At 44.7% G+C, this 24,517-nt stretch overlaps 1 protein-coding gene across 1 annotated transcript in view; it reads right to left on the bottom strand.

The window, feature by feature from the left end:
- KCNH6 (potassium voltage-gated channel subfamily H member 6) overlaps nucleotides 1-24,517 on the bottom strand; it is a 270,069-nt gene that overhangs the window by 26,563 nt on the left and 218,989 nt on the right. Inside the window, exons 5-7 of the mRNA XM_040435520.1 lie at nucleotides 16,810-17,235; nucleotides 15,460-15,859; nucleotides 14,154-14,353 (exon numbers count right to left, since the gene is read on the bottom strand). Coding sequence (XP_040291454.1) covers nucleotides 14,154-14,353; nucleotides 15,460-15,859; nucleotides 16,810-17,235 — 1,026 coding nt within the window. The remainder of the gene's footprint in view (nucleotides 1-14,153; nucleotides 14,354-15,459; nucleotides 15,860-16,809; nucleotides 17,236-24,517) is intronic.

The following is a 24,517-nucleotide window of genomic DNA, read 5'->3' as shown; positions in this document are numbered from 1 at the left end:
CTCGTCACAGCATCGTGGGGACCCAATGGCCACCCCGCACACGGCAGGATCCCACATGTGCCGCGGTCAGCACTGACCGCAGCACTGCGAGGGTTAATGCGCCGGCATCAGTGTTTTCACCTATGCCGGCGCATACAGCAGGCGTCCAGCTATCAATGACTGAGGGACCCCTGCCACTGTATGGCGTTGGTCCTTAAGTCACGTCCACCAGCGCTGTACATGTAAGGCGCGGGTCCTTAAGGGGTTAAATATTAAAAATGGTCCACAATATTAACAAAGGCTATATTAGCAAGTACCATCTAGCGTATTCACTAGACTATAGACTGACTGCAGCATTTACACCATTCTACAAACTGAATGGCCACAGTGTTTACACTAGACTATGGACTGAATAACCATAGTGTTTACACCAGACTTTGGACTGACTGACCGCAGTGTTTACACCAGACTATGGACTGACTGACCGCAGTGTTTACAGTAGACTATAGACTGACTGGCCGCAGTGTTTACAGTAGACTATGGACTGACTGACCGCAGTGTTTACACTAGACTATGGACTAACTGACCGCAGTGTTTACATTAGACTATGGACTGACTGCAGTGTTTACACTAGACTATAGTCCGACTTCATTGTTTACACTAGACTATAGAATGACTGCAGTGTTTACACTAGACTATAGACTGACTGCAGTGTTTACACTAGACTATGGACTGACTGACCGCAATGTTTACACTAGACTATGGACTGACTGACCGCAGTGTTTACACTAGACTATAGACTGACTGGCTGCAGTGTTTACACTAGACTATGGACTGACTGACGCAGTGTTTTCGCTAGACTATGGACTGTCATGCCCTGCTCAGATTATGTGCGGAGGTCTGCCAGGTTAGCAGCACGTGTGTAGTTTTTTGTTTTTGTTTTGGAGTTGAGCTTTATCCACCTCCCTTCAGGTGCTCTGGGTGGGGTCATTTGTAGGAGTTTAAATCACGCCTCTTCCCAGTGTTCCGTGCGGGTTATAGCTTCAGTCTTGCTCTGTGGAAGGAAGGAAGGAAGGATTTGCCATTTCTGCTCTGTGACAAGATAAGTTGATTTTGGTTTTCTTTTGGGTGTTCTGTTTAGGCTGTTAGGGAGACGCCTGCCTCCTCCAGGTCCTGAGAAAGCAGGCTGTCTCTTTTCCCCTGTCACCATCTTAGGGATTTTAGGGTATCTTCAGCCTTAGGCACGGGGGCACGTTTATTCCCACCTTCAGGGTCTGAACGTGGGCACAGTAGTCTAGGGAGGGCTGGTAGGGATTTGTAAGGAGGTGACCTTTTATCCCCAGCTTCTGGCCTAGACACTTGTTTGTGGTTTTCTGTGGTATCTTGTATCCTGTCCAGCGTGACATTATAACCCGCCAAAACCTAGGCTGCCATTTCTCAGCAGCTTTGAGATGGAGTCAATTGATTCGTTGGTTGATCGCATGCAGGAATTAACTTGGGAGGTAGCTGACCTCTGCAATGCAGTTTCACTTTGTCAGAATTTTCTGCTTCATGGCTTTGCTGGTGGGAGTCAGTCCAGCCTTGAACCTAAGGTTGCTCTCCCTGATCGGTTTTCTGGGGGTGTGGATGATTTTATCCGCTTTAGAGAGTCATGCAAGCTGTATTTTCAGCTGCGTCCGTCTTCATCTGGTGATGAGAGTCAGAGAGTAGGGATAATCATTTCCCTGCTTAAAGGGGACGCGCAGTCCTGGGCCTTTTCTCTGCTGACCGGTTCTCTGGCCCTCCAGTCGGTGGATGAATTTTTTAAAGCCTTGGGATTAATTTATGATGACCCAGATCCGGTCTCGATGGCAGAATCTAAGTTGCGTACTTTATCACAAGGAGAACATTCTGCGGGGGTGTATTGTGTTGAGTTTAGGAGATGGGCTACGGAGTCTGGGTGGAATGACCCCGCGCTTCGTAGTCAGTTTTGTCAGGGGTTGTCAGAGAGATTAAAAGATGCCCTCGCTTTTCATGAGTACCCGGATACATTGGAGAATGCTATGTCTTTGGCTGTACGGTTAGATAGACGCATTAGAGAGAGGTGTAAGATCCCCCCCACGCGAGGGATCCCTTCTGTGAGTGGTTTCGTTCCACCAGTGCCCCAGAGTATTATGACATATAATCCTGGGGTAGGGGAGGAACCCATGCAGCTAGGTCAGGTGTTGTTCCGTTCTGGTAATAGGAACTTTAGGAGATTGCATAAGCTATGTTATTACTGTGGAGAAAGTGGTCATTTTGTTTATGCTTGTCCTTTTGTTAAATCGCGTGTTGATGATAAAGAACCACAAAGAGGTTTACATAAAGAGAAAAAAAAAACATCCTTGACTCTTGGTAGTGTGAATGGGCTGCCGGAGCAAGCAAGTATGCAATCTCCCTGCAATACTGGTTTTCTCCTTCCAGCTATGGTGGCGCTATTTAATTTTGAAGTATTTCTTGATCGTGGTGCTGGGGTAAACCTTATTGATTATCTCTTTCTTCAATATCTGGGCCTAAGTACTTGCACCTTAGAAAGAGAGATTCCGGTTTTCGCAATCGATTCTTCCCCTCTCTCCCAAAGGAGTCTCACTCATATTGCTCATTGTATTCAGTTAAGGGTGGGTGATTCACATGTTGAGATCATTTCTTGTTTTGTCATGAAGGACTTGCCCGCTCCTATGGTCTTAGGGTTACCGTGGTTTATAAAACATAACCCTACTATAGATTGGCAGGCAAGGCAGATCATTGGTTGGAGTGAATTTTGTTCGGACAATTGTCTTAGTGCCTCTCTCTCTTGGGTGTCTACTACGGTTTTACCCCAGTATCTCTCAGATTTTGCGGATGTATTTGCGGAGGGTGGGGCTCAGGAATTGCCTCCTCATCGTGAATATGATTGCCCGGTTAATCTCATCCCAGTGGCTAAGTTGCCAAAGTCTCGGCTATACAATCTTTCTCAACCCGAAAGAGAGGTCATGCGGAAGTATATTGCCGAGAGTTTGGCAAAAGGTCATATTAGGCCATCTAAATCTCCGGTTGCAGTTGGGTTATTCTTTGTTAAGAAAAAGGATGGATCGCTTACACCCTGTTTGGATTTCCAGGAATTGTATCGCATTACGGTCCGTGATCCGTATCCCCTTCCTTTGATCTCTGACCTTTTTGATCAGATTGTTGGAGCCAAGGTGTTCTCCAAGTTAGATTTAAGAGGGGCCTACAATCTGATCAGAATCAAGGAGGGGGATGAGTGGAAAACGGCCTTCAACACACACGAGGGTTATTTAGAGAATCTGGTTATGCCTTTTGGGTTAACTAACGCGCCAGCAGTGTTTCAGCGATTTGTCAATGACATTTTCCACCATTTTGTGGGAAGGTTCGTTGTAATTTACTTGGATGACATTCTAATTTACTCTCCTGATCTGAAGACTCATCAGGATCACGTGAGACAGGTTTTGTCGATCCTTCGGGAGAATAAATTGTATGCCAAATTGGAGAAATGTGTGTTTATTGTTCAGGAGCTTCCGTTTCTGGGTTACCTGCTTTCTGACTCTGGTTTTCGTATGGACCCCGAAAAGTTCCGGGCGGTTCTTGAATGGGACCGACCGGAGAATCAGAAAGCTTTGATGCGGTTTTTGGGGTTTACCAATTATTATAGAAAATTTATCTTGAACTACTCTACCATTGTAAAACCCCTGACCGATATGACTTAGGCCTCATGCACACGACTGTTGTTTTATTCCGTGTCCGTTGTTCCGTTTTTCGTGATTTTTCTACGGACCCATTGACTTTCAATGGGTCCGTTGAAAACTCGGCTAATGCACCGTTTGTCATCCGCGTCCGTGATCCGTGGTTCCAGTCCGTCAAAAAAATATAACCTATCCTATTTTTTTCACGGAAAACGGTTCGCGGATCCATTCAAGTCAATGGGACTGTGAAAAAACACGGAGGCACACAAGATTGTCATCCGCGTCTGCGCGTCCGCGTCAGTTTTTTTCCTATCATTTGCATGGCAAACTTGTCTTAGACTTTTTTTTACTTTCCTTCATGTCTGGTGGTCCTCCAAAAATAAAGGAAGACACACTGAAACAAAAAACGGATCACGGAACAATGGAACCCCATTTTGCGGAACAGAACACAACAACGGTCGTGTGCATGAGGCCTAAGAAAGGTGTCGACTTCTCTATCTGGTCGGATGAGGCATTGCAGGCCTTTTCGGCTATTAAGGAATGTTTTGCGTCTGCTCCCATTCTGATGCAGTCCGATGTGTCTCAGCCATTCGTGGTGGAGGTGGATGCATCAGAGGTGGGGGTTGGAGCAGTGTTGTCGCAGGGTTAATCTCCTGGCAAGTGGCGTCCGTGTGCTTTTCTCTCCAAGAAGCTCTCGGTCGCCGAGAGAAATTATGATGTGGGAGATAGGGAATTGCTGGTCATCAAATTGGCCTTTGAAGAATGGCGTCACTGGTTGGAGGGGGCGTCTCATCCCGTTACGGTATATACTGATCATAAGAACTTGGCTTACCTGCAATCTGCCAAGCGTCTGAATCCTAGACAGGCTAGATGGTCACTGTTCTTTACCAGGTTCAACTTTATGGTTACTTTTTGCCCCCGGGGGTTAAGAACGTCAAGGCGGATGCATTGTCTCGTAGTTTTCCTGGGGGAGGGGATTCAGAGTATCCTTCTCTGATTTTGGCTGATGGGGTAGTTGTTTCTGCTCTGTACCCCGAGTTGGAGATGGCGGTGTTGGGAGCCCAGGAGGAGGCTCCGGATTCTTGTCCCCCAGGTAGGTTGTTTGTTCCTGTTGAATTGCGATACAAGGTATTCAAGGAACATCACGATACTGTCCTTGCGGGACATCCCGGTGGCAAGTCCACCTTTGATCTGATTTCCCGGAGGTTCTGGTGGCCCGGGTTAGTAAGAGTGCTGAGGATTACGTAGCAGCTTGTGAGACCTGTGCACGGGCAAAGGTTGCTCACACTCGACCTTCTGGTTCACTTCTTCCTTTGTCTATTCCATCTCGTCCTTGGACGCACTTGTCTATGGACTTTATTACTGATCTGCCGAGTGCCTCTGGGAAAACTGTGATTTTGGTGGTTGTTGACCGTTTCAGTAAAATGGCTCACTTTGTATCATTAGCTAGTCTGCCCAATGCTAAGACTCTTGCTCAAGTTTTCGTGGATAACATCATGAAATTACATGGCATTCCCTCGGATGTGGTCTCTGATAGGGGCACGCAGTTTGTTTCCAGATTTTGGAGGGCGTTCTGCTCTCGCTTTGGTATCCAATTTTTGTTCTCTTTGGCTTTTCATCCGCAGTCAAATGAACAGACAGAGCATACTAATCAAAACCTGGAGACCTACTTGAGGTGCTTTGGGGCTGAGAACCAGGAGGACTGGTCCTCATTCTTATCACTAGCTGAATTTGCTTTGAATAACCGTAGGCAGGAGTCCACGGGTAAGTCGCCATTTTTTGGCGCATACGGTTTTCATCCTCAGTTTGGTACCTTTTCTGAGACTAGTTCCTCTGGGATGCCAGAGGAGGAGAGATTTTCTTCTGCCTTGTCTTCTATCTGGCAGAAGATTCAAATGAATTTGGAGAGGATGGGTGAGAGGTACAAGCGAATGGCTGACAAGAGACGTATGACTGGTCCGGACCTGTGTGTGGGTGATCTGGTGTGGTTATCTACTAAAAATATTAAACTGAAAGTACCATCTTGGAAACTGGGTCGAAGGTTTATTGGACCTTACAAAATATCTGCGGTGATCAATCTAGTAGCGTTTCGTCTGGATCTTCCGCAGATCTGGAGGATCCATGATGTGTTCCACAGGTCTTTACTTAAGAAATATGTAAAACTGGTGGAACCATCGCCATTGCCTCCTCCCCCTGTTCTGATTGATGGAAATTTAGAGTTTGAGATCTCTAGGGTTCTCGACTCACGTGTTCTTCGGGGTTCCCTTCAGTACCTGGTGGATGTGAGTTCCGGCTGTGGATGTTAATGCCAGCCGACTGGTGAGGGCTATTCACAGATCCCACACGGATAAAGTTGGGCCGGGGTGTCCGGAGGTCACCCGTAGAAGGGGGCGTATTGTCATGCCCTGCTCAGATTATGTGCGGAGGTCTGCCAGGTTAGCAGCACCTGTGTAGTTTTTTGTTTTTGTTTTGGAGTTGAGCTGTATCCACCTCCCTTCAGATGCTCTGGGTGGGGTCGTTTGTAGGAGTTTAAATCACGACTCTTCCCAGTGTTCCGTGCGGGTTATAGCTTCAGTCTTGCTCTGTGGAAGGAAGGAAGGATTTGCCATTTCTGCTCTGTAACAAGATAAGTCCTGAGGAGGCAGGCTGTCTCTTTTCCCCTGTCACCATCTTAGGGATTTTAGGGTATCTTCAGCCTTAGGCATGGGGGCACGTTTATTCCCATCTTCAGGGTCTGAACGTGGGCACAGTAGTCTAGGGAGAGCTGGTAGGGATTTGTAAGGAGGTGACCTTTTATCCCCAGCTTCTGGCCTAGACACTTGTTTGTGGTTTTCTGTGGTATCTTGTATCCTGTCCAGCGTGACATGGACTGACTGACGCAGTAGACTATGGACTGAATAACCATAGTGTTTACACCAGACTATGGACTGACTGACTGCAGTGTTTACACTAGACTATGGACTGACTGACGCAGTGTTTTCACTAGACTATGGACTGACTGACGCAGTGTTTACACTAGACTATGGACTGACTGACCGCAGTGTTTACACTAGACTATGGACTAACTGACCGCAGTGTTTACACTAGACTATGGACTAACTGACTGCAGTGTTTACATTAGACTATGGACTGACTGCAGTGTTTACACTAGACTATAGTCCGACTTCAGTGTTTACACTAGACTATAGAATGACTGCAGTGTTTACACTAGACTATAGACCGACTGCAGTGTTTACACTAGACTATAGACTGACTGCAGTGTTTACACTAGAATATGGACTGACCGCAGTGTTTACACTAGACTATGGACTGACTGACCGCAGTATTTACACTAGACTATGGACAGACTGACCGCAGTGTTTACACTAGACTATGGACTGACTGACCGCAGTGTTTACACTAGACTATGGACTGACTGACCGCAGTGTTTACACTAGACTATGGACTGACCGCAGTGTTTACACTAGACTATGGACTGACTGACCGCAGTGTTTACACTAGACTATAGAATGACTGCAGTGTTTACAGTAATCTATAGACCGACTGCAGTGTTTACACTAGACTATAGACTGACCGCAGTGTTTACACTAGACTATGGACTGACAGTCTGATAGTCATAGTTTTTTTTTTTTTTTGGGCGATTGTCGTAGGTAGAGTATCATTTTTGCGGGATGAGATGATGGTTTGATTGGCACTCTTTTGTGGTGCATATAACTTTTTGGTCGCTTGCGATTACACTTTTTTTTGATGTAAGGTGACAAAAAAATAGCTTTTTTGACACGGTTTTTATTTAATCTTCTTACGGTGTTCGCCTGAGGAGTAAGGTAGTGTGGTATTTTTATAGAGCAGGTTGTTACGAACGCGGAGATATCTAATATGTCTCCTTTTTAATTTTTTTTACATTTAACACAATAAAAGCATTTTTGAAAAAAAAAAAGTAATGTTTTATTTTTTGGGCGATTGTCTTAGGTAGCAGCTCATTTTTTGCAGGATGAGGTGACGTTTAGATTGGTATTATTTGGGGGGAAATACGCCTTTTTGATAACTTGGTGTTGCACTTTTAAAGGTAACAAAAAATGATTTTTTTTTGCATAGTTTTTATTTTATTTTTATTTTATATTTGTGTTCACCTGAGGGGTTAGGTCATTTGATATTTTTATAGAGCCGGTCTTTTATTCCCTATTTTTTACAATTAATTTTTTTTACTTTATTTTGGGAAAAGGACGCTTTTTTTTTAACTTGAAACTTTTAATTTTTTTTGCAAAACTTTATTTTTTTAACTTAATTTTTTTTCCCCATATCTGGGATTTCAACTTTTGGGGGTCTGATCCCCTTTACAATGCATCACAATACTTTTGTATTGTATTGCATTGGCTGTAAGTGTATTACACACTGTAATACACTTACAGCCTGCTTCCTGTGAGATCCAGGGGGCTGGATCTCACAGGCTGTCACGGAAGGCAGCCACGATGCCTAAGGAACGCATCGGGCTGCCTTCCCTGCCATCGTTCCGCGTCACAGCAGCGCGGGGACCCAATGGCCACCCCGCATCCGGCAGGATCCCACATGTGCCGCGGTCAGCGCTCACCGCAGCAGTGCGAGGGTTAATGCGCCGGCAGCGGTGTTTTCACCTATGCCGGCGCATACAGCAGGCGTCCAGCTATCAGTGACTGCCGGACCCCTGCCACTGTACGGCGTTGGTCCTTAAGTCACGTCCAGCAGCGCCGTACATGTAAGGTGCGGGTCCTTAAGGGGTTAAATATTAAAAATGGTCCACAATATTAACAAAGGCTATATTAGCAAGTACCATATAGTCATCTTACAAATACATTGGTCAACAGTAGCCAGAAACCTCTTATGTTTTTCTGTGTCCCTGTACTCCACTCAAGATGCCCTACCACCCACTGTCTCCCGCTTAACATCTCATTCCCCCCAATGGTGTGTTTCCTTTGTCTTTCTCTACTGATATAATCCCTGGCAGGCTGTATTTATCAATGCCCCTTTCTGTTCCTTCTGTCCCCTACCCCCAGAGTCCGCCTACACCTCTCACGGCCACATCATGTCACCTGTTCATCTACAGAGACCCTGACAAATAATGTTAGTTCTCTGCACTGCCCCTGTTATATGTGCTGCTCTCTGACCCTGGTAACCTCTACCCACACAATTATGACTGCAGCATTTACATTACTAGTTTATGGACTGACTGACTGGAGCGTATTCACTAGACTATAGACTGACTGCAGCATTTACACCATTCTACAAACTGAATGGCCACAGTGTTTACAGTAGACTATGGACTGAATAACCATAGTGTTTACACCAGACTATGGACTGACTGACTGCAGTGTTTACACTAGACTATGGACTGACTGACGCAGTGTTTTCACTAGACTATGGACTGACTGACGCAGTGTTTACACTAGACTATGGACTGACTGACCGCAGTGTTTACACTAGACTATGGACTGAATGACCACAGTGTTTACACTAGACTATGGACTGACTGACCGCAGTGTTTACACTAGACTATGGACTGACGCAGTGTTTACACTAGACTATGGACTGACTGACCGCAGTGTTTACACTAGACTATGGACTGAATGACCACAGTGTTTACACTAGACTATGGACTGACTGACCGCAGTGTTTACACTAGACTATGGACTGACTGACCGCAGTGTTTACACTAGGCTATGGACTGACTGACCGCAGTGTTTACATTAGACTATGGACTGACTTCAGTGTTTACACTAGACTATAGTCCGACTTCATTGTTTACACTAGACTATAGAATGACTGCAGTGTTTACACTAGACTATAGACCGACTGCAGTGTTTACACTAGAATATGGACTGACTGCAGTGTTTACACTAGACTATGGACTGACTGACCGCAGTGTTTACACTAGACTATAGACTGACTGACTGCAGTGTTTACACTAGAATATGGACTGAGTGACCGCAGTGTTTACACTAGACTGTTCACTGACTGACCACAGTGTTTACACTAGACTATAGAATAACTGCAGTGTTCACAGTAATCTATAGACCAACTGCAGTGTTTACACTAGACTATAAACTGACTGCAGTGTTTACACTAGACTATGGACTGACTGACCGCAGTGTTTACACTAGACTATGGACTGACTGACCGTAGTGTTTACACTAGACTATGGACTGACTGACCACAGTATTTACACTAGACTATGGACTGACTGACCGCAGTGTTTACACTAGACTATAGAATGACTGCAGTGTTTACAGTAATCTATAGACCGACTGCAGTGTTTACACTACACTATAGACTGACCGCAGTGTTTACACTAGACTATGGACTGACTGACCACAGTGTTAACACTAGACTATGGACTGACTGACCACAGTGTTTACACTAGACTATGAACTGATTGACCGCAGTGTTTACACTAGACTATGGACTGATTGACTGCAGGGTTTACACTAGACTATGGACTGACTGACCACAGTGTTAACACTAGACTATGGACTGACTGACCACAGTGTTTACACTAGACTATGGACTGATTGACCGCAGTGTTTACACTAGACTATGGACTGATTGACCGCAGGGTTTACACTAGACTATGGACTGACCGCAGTGTTTACACTAGACTATGGACTGACTAACCGTATTGTTTACACTAGACTATGGACTGACTGACCGCAGTGTTTACACTAGACTATGGACTGACTGACCGCAGTGTTTACACTAGACTATGGACTGACTGACCGTAGTGTTTACACTAGACTATAGAATTACTGCAGTATTTACACTAGACTATAGACAGACTGCAGTGTTTACACTAGACTATGTAATAACTGCAGCATTTACACCAGACTGTGGACTTCAGCATTTACACTAAACTATGAATTGACTGCAGCGTTTATGGATGAGGGAATCGACTTTGGTTGATTCGTATAAAACTTTGTTGTAATAATGTACGGGGGAGCCGAACCAGAGTTCGGTATCAAGGTCTTTTACAGTAATAATTAATTCACAAAGTTATTACACGAAGACTCACGAGACTTCTCGAAGTAATAACTTTGGCTCATCGGAACCAATACATTCTAATACTGTACGGAGCACCTGCTCTGTACAGTATTACAACAAAGTCACTAGAATTTTTAGTATTAAACTGGCTGACATAAGCGATGTGCTAATGTCAGCTGCACCTATCTCTGCTATTCTAATGATTATCAGTGCCCCCGTTACTGTAGAATTCTTACTTTTATAATATGTAAATGAGCCTCTAGGAGCAGGGGGGGCATTGCTCCTGCACCTAGAGGCTCCCGTTTCCCACCTCAAGTCGCGCCTTCCAAGTGTTGATTGACAGGGCTAGACATTGTTCGCATCCTTCTGCCTGCCCTGTGCCCTGGGGAAATATCACGCCGTTCGGTATTCTGCGCAGGCACGGTGAGGAAGCTGGCAGCCTGCGAGCGTCCTTCCCTCACCCCGCCTGCGCAGAATACCGAACGGCGCAAGATTTTCCCAGGGCACAGGGCAGGCAGAAGGATGCGAACGATGCCTGGCCCTGTCAATCAACACTTGGAAGGCGTGACTTGAGGTGGGAGACGGGAGCCTCTAGGTGCAGGAGCAACGCCCCCCCTGCTCCTAGAGGCTCATTTACATATTATAAAAGTAAGAATTCTACAGTAACGGGGGCACTGATAATCATTAGAATAGCAGAGATAGGTGCAGCTGACATTAGCACATCGTTAATGTCAGCCAGTTTAATACTGAAAATTCTAGTGACAGAAACCCTTTAAACAGTAAGTACATAAAAAAATTGGGCTGGGCATAAAATTTTCAATAGATGGTTCCGCAAAAACGGAACGGATACGGAAGACATACAGATGCATTCCGTATGCATTTAGGTTTTTTTTGCGGAACCATTGACTTGAATGGAGCCACGGATCGTTATTTGCGGGCAATAATAGGACAAGTTCTATCTTTCAGCGGAACGGAAATACAGAAACGGAATGCATACGGAGTACATTCCGTTTACATGACTCCAGACAAAAAGCCGCTCTTCCCTCTGGATAATAGAGGGAAATCCTGAGCAGGGGCTATATCCCTAATGGAGACTACCCCCATAACTAACAGGTCATACTTCTATTTCATTTATTTAGTCTTGTCATTATAAAACCATTTATTACTATTGTTCTTATACACTACAAACCAAACGTAGCTGAAATGAATTACTGTCTAATAGAAACAGGATAAAAGATAAATGTTTTATCGCATAAGCCAGGAAATGAAGCAGCTGTGCCTCTTGATAAAATGGCTTGGTTACAAAGTCACAGAAGGAAACCGTAAGATAAAGCAACGGGGAGAGATGTGTTTGTTTTATCTTCTCCCAGCAAAATAATTATAAAAATGATTAAATCTGAGCTGGCCTACTTCATTTGCTGCCATATTTCTGCATGGTATGTCATCTCTCCAGATAGTCTATACAACTCAGCATTATTTACTGGGCTCGGCTCTAGAAACTGCAGACTTGGGAAATATACAAATTCTATATTATCCCTGGGATTAATTCAGCTCCAGGTTTTTCTCTACAGGAGGAATGACTTGAATAATAATCAACTAGACTATAACCCAACTTGTAATATATATTACATAGTATATGGAATTCTATACATTGGTGAAAGGCAGCTGCAGCAGATCAACTGTACATACGCAGGTATAAAGTGTCACAAGTGACAAAAACCCTTAAAGTGAGTTTGTTATCAGTTTTGGCCATGTTAAACTGCTGACAGCACAAGGTAGGGGCTAGAGAAAGCAGTACAATCATACCTTTTCTGTAGATTTTATTATCAGGAGTAGTGAGAATATGAACTTGTATTCTGCCAGATTCTGCTCCTGCAAATGCACTGGAGGCAGAGCTTCACTGTGAAGTGTTTTCTGCTCTGAAGTGGTCTCCTGGCTGGATGAAACATCTGTCACTCAGGTGAGGGGAGGGGCTGTGAAGCAACTGAAAACAAAAATGCAGACAGCACTTCACAGTGAAGCCCCGCCTCCAGTGCACTTGCAGGAGCAGTGCCTGTCAGAATAAAAGTTCATATTTGCACTACTCATGATAATAAAATCCCCTCAAATATATATTTTTGTACTGCTCTAGCCAGCTCCTGCCTAGCACTATCAGCAGTTTTACATAGTCACTGAACTTTGGTACAACTTTTTGATGTGTCGCAGAGATATGAAAAGTTTAGATCGGTGGAGGTCTGAGCGTAGGGAGCCCCACCAATCCCTATAACCCGAGGAGAGAAGAGCATGCATGGTCTCTCCTCCCTGCAGGAGATGGGCTCCATAGAAGTCTAGGGGCCTATGGCCTCGATTCCATCCTCTGCCACAAAGAGAGAGAAAGCACTATGCAAGTGCATGTCTCTCCTTGTTCTAATGATCAGTGGGGTCTCAGTGCTCAGACCCCCACTGATCAAAACCTTTCTCAGCAACCCTTTAAATAGATATAACAGTTGTCCTAATGGGGTTATCCCACTATCGATATGTAATACTTATCCACAGGAAAGGTGATACATATGATTGCTAGAGCTCCCATTATCTCTAGAATTGAGGTCCAAGCCCCCCATTCCTTCTCACTGAATGGACACAGACAGGAGGAGTTTGAATGGAGAGGCAGTCAAGTATGTGCACTACCATTCTCTTCATTGTTTTATGGGACTGACTGAAACAGCTGAGCACTGCCTCCATCAATCCCATAGACTTTAAATGAGCAGCATCACATGCAGTGATAAGGAGCGGTAGGTTCGAGACCCACGTTCTAGTGATCTTGGGGGTCTGGGCAGTAGGGGTCCCTGCAATCAGCTGTTATCACCTATACTGCTCCTTCAAATGAGTTTTTCCAAATACAAACAGGATAGTGGATAAGTATCTGATTGGTGGGGCCTCCCACCAATCAAGAGTATGGGGGTTCCATTCCCCAAATGAATGAATCGGCAGGTCAAACACATGCACTTCCACTCTATTCACTCTCTATGGGATTGCTGAAGATACGCCGAGAGCTGTACTCTGCTGTCTGATGCAGTTCCATAGAGAATGTATTGAGTGCAGTGCACATGCTCAACCTGCCGCTTCATTCATTTGGTGAACGGAACCGGGAGCCCATTGGAGGTGTATCAGAAACTTTTGCTCTATTCTCTGATAGGGGTCTACAAAGCCAAGACCTTGGATGGCCTATCCTGAGGATTGGTCATTACTTAGTAAAGGCTGGATAACCCCTTTAAAATTAAAAAGCAAATTAGTGACCATATAAATGCCACCATGTCAGGCCTGTGGGCACTGGGGAAGCAATAAAGAAGAACGTGCTTCATTCAAACCTAAGATGCCCTTTAAATGGGGAAAATGTCTTTCTAGCCCCGCTTTGTATGTGTTTGCTGTGAGGATAAAACAAAATGAAAATTTTTCTACAAAATGTCTAATGCTTGATCATGCACTCACCGCGTTCATATCGATGCCATTGGTGTAGGACCAAGCGTGCTGGAAATACTCTTCCAGTCGCTGCCTCAGCGGGTTGGGAATCTGGTGGAAGCGGATAAATTCTTTCACACGTAACATCTGGGTGTGGTAACGTGCAGTGCCGGAGTACAAGCGCTGGATAATGGCGGAGACATTGCCAAAGATACTGGCGTACATGAGGGCTGAGAGAAACAAATATAAGAGGTGTAACACTCACAGTATAGCAGGGATAATACAGAAATGAGTTCAGGGACTGGTTGGAGTTTGGTTTTCTTCTGACACAGCACTTCAAATCCTCTGTATAGACATCGTGGCAAATTTATTAACGTATTATAACACCACTTTTGTGGTGTAAAAATGTCACAAACTTTTTGCACTTTTTTGGACTTTTGCATTTCTCTGCACTTATGGGTGGGACTTAGGGAAAGGGCATGGCCTTTATGGCAGAAAAATGAACCATTTCCATATATTATTACTGTAGTCTTTCTGTAGATTTTGATTTCTGGTGCACGGACAGTTGGAAGTTGCACAAAGATGCCCGTGCTTCTCAGTAAATTTAGTGCATCTTACTCCAGCTCTCTTTTTACTGTGTGAACCTCCAGTAAGTCTGCCCCACAGAGTTAATTTATAAAATTCTGAATGTGTGAAGCCACCACTTAGGGGGCACCTAGGAGATTGAAGGGGTTGGCCCATCTTAGACATTGATGGCATATTGCCAGGATATGCCATCAATGTATGATTGGTGCGGGTCTCACCTCTGGGACCTTCTCCTGTCTCCAGAACAGGGCCCTAAAGTAAAGGCGAGCACACTGCACATGCACAGCATTCTCTCTATTCACTGCAATTAGAGTTCCGAAAAAAGCTGAGTGTGCTATTCCCTTACCATAGAGGGGAAAGGAGAGCCAGGTTAGAACCAGTGGCGTATATAGAGAAGTAAGGGCCCCATAGCAAGGATCAAACCAGCCCCCCCCCCCCCTCCCACAGGACAGAAGGGTTTCTGCGTAGACCCTTTTCAATGACCCTTGGGCCATTTATTCCACTGCCTTATTTGCTAAAAGTAGTTTATTTAGAGGATAAAGTCCTGACCAAGTTTTCAACCCCAGTACAAGAGGAGATGGTCCCAACTGGGCCCCCTCTCGCCCTGGGCCCTATAGCGGTTGCATGGTCTGATGCTATGGTAGTTACGCCCCTGGTTAGAACCAATGCAAACCATACAATAATTGTCATATAGATTCTATGCCTACATGCCAGGACTTGCCTTGGAGCAGTTTTCTATTCTTTTACTCACATCCAATCAGCATGACACATATGGAGAAGACCTTCTCTGAGTTGGTGTTTGGGGAGACGTTTCCAAATCCAACACTGGTCAGGCTGCTGAAGGTGAAGTACAGGGCTGTCACATACTTGTCTTTGATGGAGGGTCCTGATGACATATCAGTGTCATTGTAGCTCTTTCCAATTTGGTTGGCCAGATTATCCAGCCAGCCAATTTTGTGCTCCATGTAGGGTCTCTCCACATTGCCAATGGCATACCAGATGCAGGCCAGCCAGTGAGCAATGAGGGCAAATGTGCACATGAGAAGGAATAAGACAGCAGCTCCATATTCAGAATACCGATCCAGCTTCCGGGCAACACGCACTAATCGCAGCAAACGCGCTGTCTTTAGGAGGCCAATCAGAGTGGTGGTCTGTAGAAGAAAATAACATGGTGTAAATGGAAAAAAAATCCTTATCTAAAAACAAAGCATAGTACAACATGTGTCTCTGACACAAAGATCTAGATTAGGTATAACTGCTATTGATTGTATATCTAAGAATTAGAGATGAGCCAATTAATTGTCAATGAATCGAATTCAATCCACATTTTATGAAAATTTGCATTGGATCAGAATTTTTGGACATTCGATTCAGGTAAATTTTGGCAAATGAGTGAGAATGAAAGAGAGAAATAAAATAAAAATATGTATAAAAAAAAAGTGAGAAACGAGAGATCAAAGAAAGATCTCAGAGTGTCATACACACATTCTCAGGCCATTTGGAGCACCTTCCATTCGAATAAAATCGATTTGTACCCGAATCAAAACAGTCGGCCAATTCGGCTCAATCAAACCGAAATCGAATTTGGAGTGATTCCCTTATCTCTACTAATAATATCCTCTCTTTTAAAGAACAATTAATGTTGTTGTCGCTAGAGGCCTGGCCAACCCTTATACCCTATTAGGACATATGGAGCTCCCTGTAAAACTGGCCATAGACATTAGATAAAAGTCATTGAAGCCCATTGATTTCAGCAGGATCAGCTAATGATCTAATATGCATAGGGACCTCCCAACAGCAGATGTTGGGGTAAATAAGAATCGGCATGTTAAATTTCAACATGTCCAAACCTTAGCCTCCATTGGCAGCTGCTGATTCCCCTCTACCCACTGAAATAAACATGCATGCTTGTCTGAGCCGATAGGTATTGAGTGCATATGGCAAGTGGAGAACCAGCAAGAAAGTGTCATTCCTGATGCAGCAACCAGCTAATCACAACTGATCACTTTATCACATTATAGACCTGTTTCTATTTCATATATAGTGTCTTATGGAAGGCACATAATGTATCTATGGAGAATTCTTATTGTCAATCTCTTACCTCATCTGAGCCCGTCCTATAGATAAGCAGATCAAAAGGAATTGCCGCCACCATATCTATAAGGAACCAGCCTTTAAAATAATGGATGGCAATCTTGGCTGGGTGGCTAACCACCTCATCATTAGCGTTGACGTAAGTGGTGCGGAAATTGATGACAATGTCTACAATGAACATAATGTCCACTATCAGGTCCACGATGTCGAGGGGGTTGCAAGAATAGCCGCATTCCCAGGTTCTTTCTTCCTCCTGGTCGTTTAGCAGAAAGGCTGCTGAGTATGGGGTAAAGACCGCAGTGTAGATGACCAGCAGCAGGATTAACCAGTCCCACACTGCTTTGAAAGGGCTGTAATGGAGGATGGTCCATCGGTGTATCCGCGGTGCCTGCAGCTTGTACTCTGGCAACACGTCTGCCCCTAGGGAAAGGACCTGTGGGTGGTGAGAAGACAATTACTCAACATATGTAATACAACTAATATTGTTACTGTGTGACTTCTGAGAATGGAAGTCGTGAAGTCTTATAAATTGACAACAGATTACTGTGCCAGCTACAGAAGGACAATATTTTGTATTTCATTTTCAATGGTATAATACTGCTGAAATGTTCCAGCCAGCTCACACATGCCGGTTTCCACAGCAGGCCATGACTAAGGTCTAGGAGGAACCGAAATGTTGGCCCATATTATTACTGGGATTATTTTTTACTCTTCTCTGCTGGATCAATAAAGAACATCTTCACTGAGTGCTGGAAATGAAAAAGAAAACTGCCAACATTTCTACAAAAATAGTTTTCCATGAATATTGAGTAAAAAAAGACTCCTTTCTGACCAATGTGTCCCCTTAATGTTTGCTAAGGTGGCATGGAAAGGGGAATAGAAGACTTGCTGTCAGGTTCCTTTAAAGAAATTGTTTAAATAGTAACTAAACTTTTAATATGTTGTCCCTAACCCCCTAAAAAATCATTTTCTAATATACTTTATTAAATTTCTATTTTTACCATCCCTAAAGCGCACCATTCACTGGTGCGCTAAAACTCAGTTCTCCCTACACCGCTGAGCTGTTAGCGGAGTACTGAGTACTCATTTTATGAATGGGGTCGCAGCAGCGCAGGGAGTAAGGGCAGAAGCGCATATTGCTGCTCCTGCCCGTGCTCCCTGGACTATTACTAACTGCTGGCATAGCACATGGGTGCCCTGTACCTATGTACTATGCCAGGATTAGCTGAGCGGAGCAGGCAGGATGTCAATATCGTTTCATCGTGAGCTCAATGACTGGGAAAGCAAGGTTGGTCTTCCTCTTGCCTATCCAGGACAGAGAGACGCTAATTTTTATGGACACAGTGCACGAGTCTGCAAAGGGCATCGGAAAGGCGACTGGATGATAATTAATCCCAATCAATGTATGTGCCAGCAGGGTGCATGAGTTTTGTCAGCCAGGCAGAAGATCCCTTCCCCCAACCCCTACGGCCTGTGATTAACCCCTATTCACCCTTGAGTTTGAAAGCATGCAACTATCATGGAAAGAGATGTGTTCAGTGCTGAGCAGCAAAGATTTGAATTATCTTATATCATATGTATTGTGGAATTTACAATGTGACAAGGCTATGAGCTGGTCGTACAAACACAAGGTAACAGATCATTATATCATAATGAGTTATTGGAATTGAAAAACTCAACTCTGCAGTATCTGACAAACTTGGTTCCTCAACATTATATTGCAATGATATCACAGTGGTCACCACTAGTGTTGAGCGAAGCCAGCTTCGGATGCTTCATCTGAAGTCACTTCTTTCAAAACTTCGGAATAATACTGTACCGAGATTCGTCTCTGTACAGTATTAGAATGTACGGGCTCCAATGAGCCGAAGTTAGTTAGTACCTCAGAACAGCCGAGTTCGGTTTCAAGTTTTGAAGTGGTTTCCCACTTTAAAAATCAACTACCAAAGTTACGTGCGACTTCGCGAATAACTAACTTGGGCTCATCGGAGCCCATACATTCTAATACTGTATGGAGACGAATCTCCGTACAGTATTATTCCAAAGTTTTGAATGAAGCGACTTCGGATGAAGCATCCGAAGATCCCTTCGCTCAACACTAGTGGTCACCAATGCCTTCCGTATCTGTTGCGGGAATGCAATGATTTGCAGAGCAGATTTTCATTCACTGTAATGCAAGACGCAGAATCCGCTTGGGGATCTCAGTGCAGATTTTTACACTGGTTCCATGGGGTAATATTTTGCTCTGTGTGCACATCCTAAAAGAAGCAGGCTACCATGTAACAGGCCCTACTGTATGGTTATCATCTTGCCAGTGTAGGTAGATTAAAGGTTCTAAGATGCAGAGGATGCAGTGAATGAATGTGCGATATGATCAGTGCTGTTATATAATGTCTTCAGTATCAGATCGTTGGAGATCTGACACATGGCACCCCCAACAATCCGCTCTTTTGGGCTGCTACGGCTCTGGATGCTGTGCAGGTTGCGAAGCAGCTTTATACACTGTGTAGTGGCCATGTCGGGGTGCCAGATGTCAGGACCCCACAGATCTCAAACAGATGACCTATCCAAAGGATGTGATCAATATCTGTAGCCCAAGGAACCCCTTTAACATAAAGTTACTTTAATCCATTCATTGAAGCACACAGCACATTACTGGAGCTGCAACGCTTTTCATGTTTTATTTTAAAGAAAAGTTTAATATTAAAAATGAGAAGTTTAATATTTAAAATGAGAAGTTCTACAAATTTGTGAGCTACTTTGTTATTTAAATATCTTAAAGGGATTATCCCATGACTAATGTAAAAAATGAAAATCAGAGATCATATAATACATGACCATCTCTTTCTAACAAAGCTAGAACCAGCCCTGTACCTCACATGGATCCAGAGATCTCCCCATTCAATGCTCTGCTAGATTTATATCAAGCTGACAGCCCAAGGGGAGTGTCTTTTCTGCTGCAGCTAAGGGGGCGTGTCCATGTTCTTCCTATCACAGCTCAGGAGTCAGTTGAAGGATAAAACTGAGCATGTGCGGCGTTCTCAGTGAGCAGAACAAAGAAATAAGAAAAAACAAACAGCAGGTGGCGCTATACAGATACATTTTATTGAATAACTCAGTGGCTGTGCTAAATCTTTAATTACATGCAATTACAAAAGAATCCAGATCCTGGTGCTGGATTGAAAACTGTAGAATATTTTTATGGGACAATGTCGTTAACATTTTCAAGATGTCTGTACCTTGTTCTGATCAAAACCGAATCAAAAACAATGGTTCTACTGCAAACTGCTATGGTTTTACGATGCGGCTTACAGCTGCGCAGCTTGTACGGAAGAAAGACATTAAAACCATGTCTTGTTAGATGCATCTCAAGGAAATGCACCCTAAGGCCTCCTGCACACAAACCTGTGTGCCCCATTGTCCGTGCTGCGAGCCGCAATGCACGAACACCGACCGTGGGGCAGCCGCAGTGGATCGTGGACACATTCACTTTAATGGGTCCGCGATCTGCCCATTCCGCAAAAAGATAGGACATGTTCTATCTTTTTGCGGAACGGAAGTACGGGAAAAAAACCCACGGAAGCACTCTGTAGTGCTTCCGTAGGGTTCCGTTCCGTGCTTCCGTTCCGCACAATTCCGCATCTGGGATTTGCGGACCCATTGCAGACCCATTGAAGTGATGCGGAATGCCCACGGAACAGCGCCCGTGTATTGTGGATCAGCAAATGCGGTCCGCAATACGGGAACGTGTGCGCCCCATGGTCGTGCTGCGGCCTGCAAAATGCAGGCCGCAATGCACGAGCACCGCCTGTGGGGCAGCCGCAGCGGATCGCGGACCCATTCACTTTAATGGGTCCGCAATCCGGCCGTTCCGCAAAAAGATAGGACCTGTTCTATCTTTTTGTGGAACGGAAGTACGGGGCGAAACCCCACGGAAGCACTCTGTAGTGCTCCCGTAGGGTTCCGTTCCATGCTTCCGTTCCGCACCATTCCGCATCTCCGAATTTGCGGACCTATTGAAGTGAATGGGTCCGCATCCGTGATGTAGAATGCACACAGAACTGTGCCCGTGTATTGCGGCTCCGCAAATGCGGTCCGCAATACAGCAACGGGAAGCACACGTTCGTGTGCAGGAGGCCTAAGGATGCAGTTTTTGAAGCCAAAACCAGGAGTGGATTGAAAAAAACTGAGTTTGTATATGCCCTTAATACTTTCCATCCTGTTATGATCCACGCTTGATTTTGGCTTCAAAAACGGCATCAAAAAGCCTGAACGTGAGGCAGCACCTTTAGGGTATGTTCACATGTGGCACGTACGCAGATTTTTCCATTGCAGATTTGTGTGCGGTAAATCTCAATTTATGCGTGCTTAACTTGACCTGTAGTGTGTATTATATCTGCACCATGTCAGCTTATTCTGCAGATTTCACCCTTTGCAATGCAGAGTGTAAAATGTACGGCAATTTTACAGAATTTAGGCTATGAATTTCACAACCAGATCTGCACTGTTTGGTGCAGATTTTGCTGCTGCAGAAAGCTGTGGATGTACCATAAGGCTAATTTTAGACTAGCGTGTCCACTGCGGGAAACATGCTACATGTATGGACACTGCTCCTACTCATATAGTGCCGTCAGTACAGCGGAGGTTGGGCAGAGACACACAGCATTATAAATCATTATAATGCTGTACACTTATGACACAGAATCAGTGTCCATAATAGGGAAATCACGCTCCCACACTCAATTGTTTCCCGCAGTGGACACACTTAGGCTACTTTCACACTAGCGGCACGGACCTCTGGCAGGCTGTCCCGTCGGGTCAACAGCCTGTAGGATCCGTCCTGCCGCTAGTGACCATGAGCCCCCGGACTGCCGCTCCGTCCCCATTGACTATAATGGGGGCGGTGCGGAGTTCCGGCGGAGGCACGGCAGCACAAGGCGAGAGGCTGTCAGAATAAAACTATGACATGTCCGACATTTATTCCGGCAGCCTCTCGCCGTGCGCTGCCGTGCCTCGCCAGAACTCCGCACCGCCCCCATTATAGTCAATGGGGATGGAGCGGCAGTCCGGCGGCACATGGTTACTAGCGGCAGGACGGATCCGACAGGCTGTTCACCTGGCGGAACAGCCTGCCGGAGGTCCGTGCCACTAGTGTGAAAGTAGCCTTATCTGAAATTACTCTGCGTTTTGCACGCGAGGGAGAAAAATCGTCATGTTTAGAACCCAGACCCGAACCCAGACTTTTTCACAGAAGTTCGGGTTTGGGATCGGTGTTGTGTCGATTTTATTATTTTCCCTTATAACATGGTTATAAGGGAAAATAATAGCATTCTTAATACAGAATTCTAAGTAAATTAGGGATGGAGGGGTTAAAAAAAATAATTTAAATTAAAATCACCTTATCCACTTGTACGCGCAACCCGGCTCGTCTTCTTTCTTCTTCTTTGAGGACCTGGGAGGAAAAGGACCTTTGGTGACATCACTGTGCTCATCACATAGTGATGGGCCATGTGATGAGCACAGTGACGTCACCAAAGGTCCTTTTCCTCCCAGGTCCTCAAAGAAGAAGAAAGAAGACGAGCCCGGCTGTGCGTACAAGCTAACCCTATTTTTATTTTTTTTTTAACCCCTCCATCCCTAATTTACTTAGCATTCTGTATTAAGAATGCTATTATTTTCCCTTATAACCATGTTATAAGGGAAAATAATAAAGATCGGGTCCCCATCCCGATCGTCACCTAGCAACCGTGCGTGAAAATCGCACCACATCCGCACTTGCTTGCGGATGCTTGCGATTTTCACGGAGCCCCATTCACTTCTATAGGGCCTGCTTTGCGTGAAAAACGCACAATATAGAGCATGCTGCGATTTTCACGCAACGCACAAGTGATGCGTGAAAATCACCGCTCATGTGCACAGCCCCATTAGAGTGAATGGGTCTGGATTCAGTGCGGGTGCATCGCAATCACCTCATGCATTGCACCCGCGCAGAATTTTCGCCCGTGTGAAAGGGGCCTAAGGGTATCAAAGCTGTCTTGGCTAACAACCTCGTCTTGTAGGGTTAGCTTGGCTGAATGTAATGATACATTTCACTTAGCGATCCTTTGCTTCATTATGGAGAAAAATTACTTTTAAGCCAAATGCTACTGAGCAGTAAAGTGCACAGAGATCAGGCTCAATCCACTCTGTACACCCTTGTTCCTCCTGCTTCCTCTACTATCCCCTCCTTCTCCTTCTTTATATGACCACATTCTGACAATGTCATCATTCCTGGCTCTGTCAAAGAAGAAAAAAAGGGAGGGGCTGTAAGAGGAGCAAGGGTGCACAGAGCGGCTTGGGCCCACCCTCAATGCACATAACTGCTCATTTGTATATGCACTTTTCCTCAGGAATGAAGCAACAGATCACTAAGTGAAGGGTATCAAGCCCTAGAAGGCATAGTGAATGGTTTAACAAGTTTATTTCCTAGTGACAGACATAATTATGACATATTTTCAGCCTTTGGAGGCTAACAAGAATGTCTCTATTCACTGATATAAAGCAGAGTTTTTGAACATGGTGAATAAAGTATATAAACTTTTCGTTAAAGAGTAAATAAGTCAACAAAAAAACAAAACCCCGTCGGGTGACCGCTAAACTAATGTAAAAGCAGACAAATCAATTCAGCTACCTAGCAAGATATGGAACATGCTGTGTATTAATACTGCCCTATAGCTTCCATTATTGTAATACCTCCACAAAATACACCGCCTCATCTGCGCTGACGTCTTATATTGTCTTATTTTAAGAGGACAGGTCATGATACGGACGCAATTACTGGTTTCACTGGAACAGTATCTTATGAAGCCACATTATCAAGTAAACCTACAATGTTCAATACGCGGTATAATGAGACCATATTACTTTAGTATTTTCATCTTTTGCATTATAGCAGCACTTTGCTACCTTCCATGCTTGGTTAGTAAGCGATAATAATAATAATAACACATAGATACACTGCACCAATTATTACAACCCTGCCTCGCTTACCACTAGGTCTGTTCGTTACGCTCCACACTGTGTTATATTGGTGTTCCCCTTTAAATGTCCTACTACATCATTCATCTCCATAGTGCATGGACGTGCCATCACACTTTTTCAGAATACACACAGATCTAAGTGCAGCACCGTGCCCGTCCTTGTTGCAATGGCTTCTGCTGCACCTTCAATGAAGCGCTGAGTGTTTACAGCAAAACCCACAGTTACATAAGGACTGACAGCAGCTGCCTCTTCTTAACTATAGGCAGGAGGGCGCTAATATCGCCGATTACTCACCGTAAAAGTTGTTAGATCATATGGAACAGAAAATATGGCAGCGTAGCAGATGACCTGGCTTGCAGGAGGCAGGGAGAGGGTCGGGGACTGTTTGGCACAGACATGTCTCTTTTATGCTACAGATAAGAATTGCTAACTGATCTGTAAAACTAAGCAGCCATATGCTTTCCTCTGCTTGCCTCAGGGTGACTTGGGAGACACGACAAGGGAACTTTGGGGGTGCACACCGAGGATCAGGGTGTCACCTACCTCCCACGCACAGACAGGTAGCTTTAGTGTGTTCAGCTACAGATCAAATCTGGGATGAGCTGTCACTATTCGGAGATGCTTGTATGATCTTATGCCTTCCACAACACCCCCCTTCCAGCTCATCCCAGAACCCCTCCTACTGCTCAATATAG

This window comes from Bufo bufo, chromosome 6 (assembly GCF_905171765.1).
Source record: "Bufo bufo chromosome 6, aBufBuf1.1, whole genome shotgun sequence".
Classification (NCBI taxonomy): domain Eukaryota; kingdom Metazoa; phylum Chordata; class Amphibia; order Anura; family Bufonidae; genus Bufo; species Bufo bufo.
Note: the sequence above shows the minus strand (reverse complement) of the source record. Positions and strands in the feature narration are given on the sequence as shown.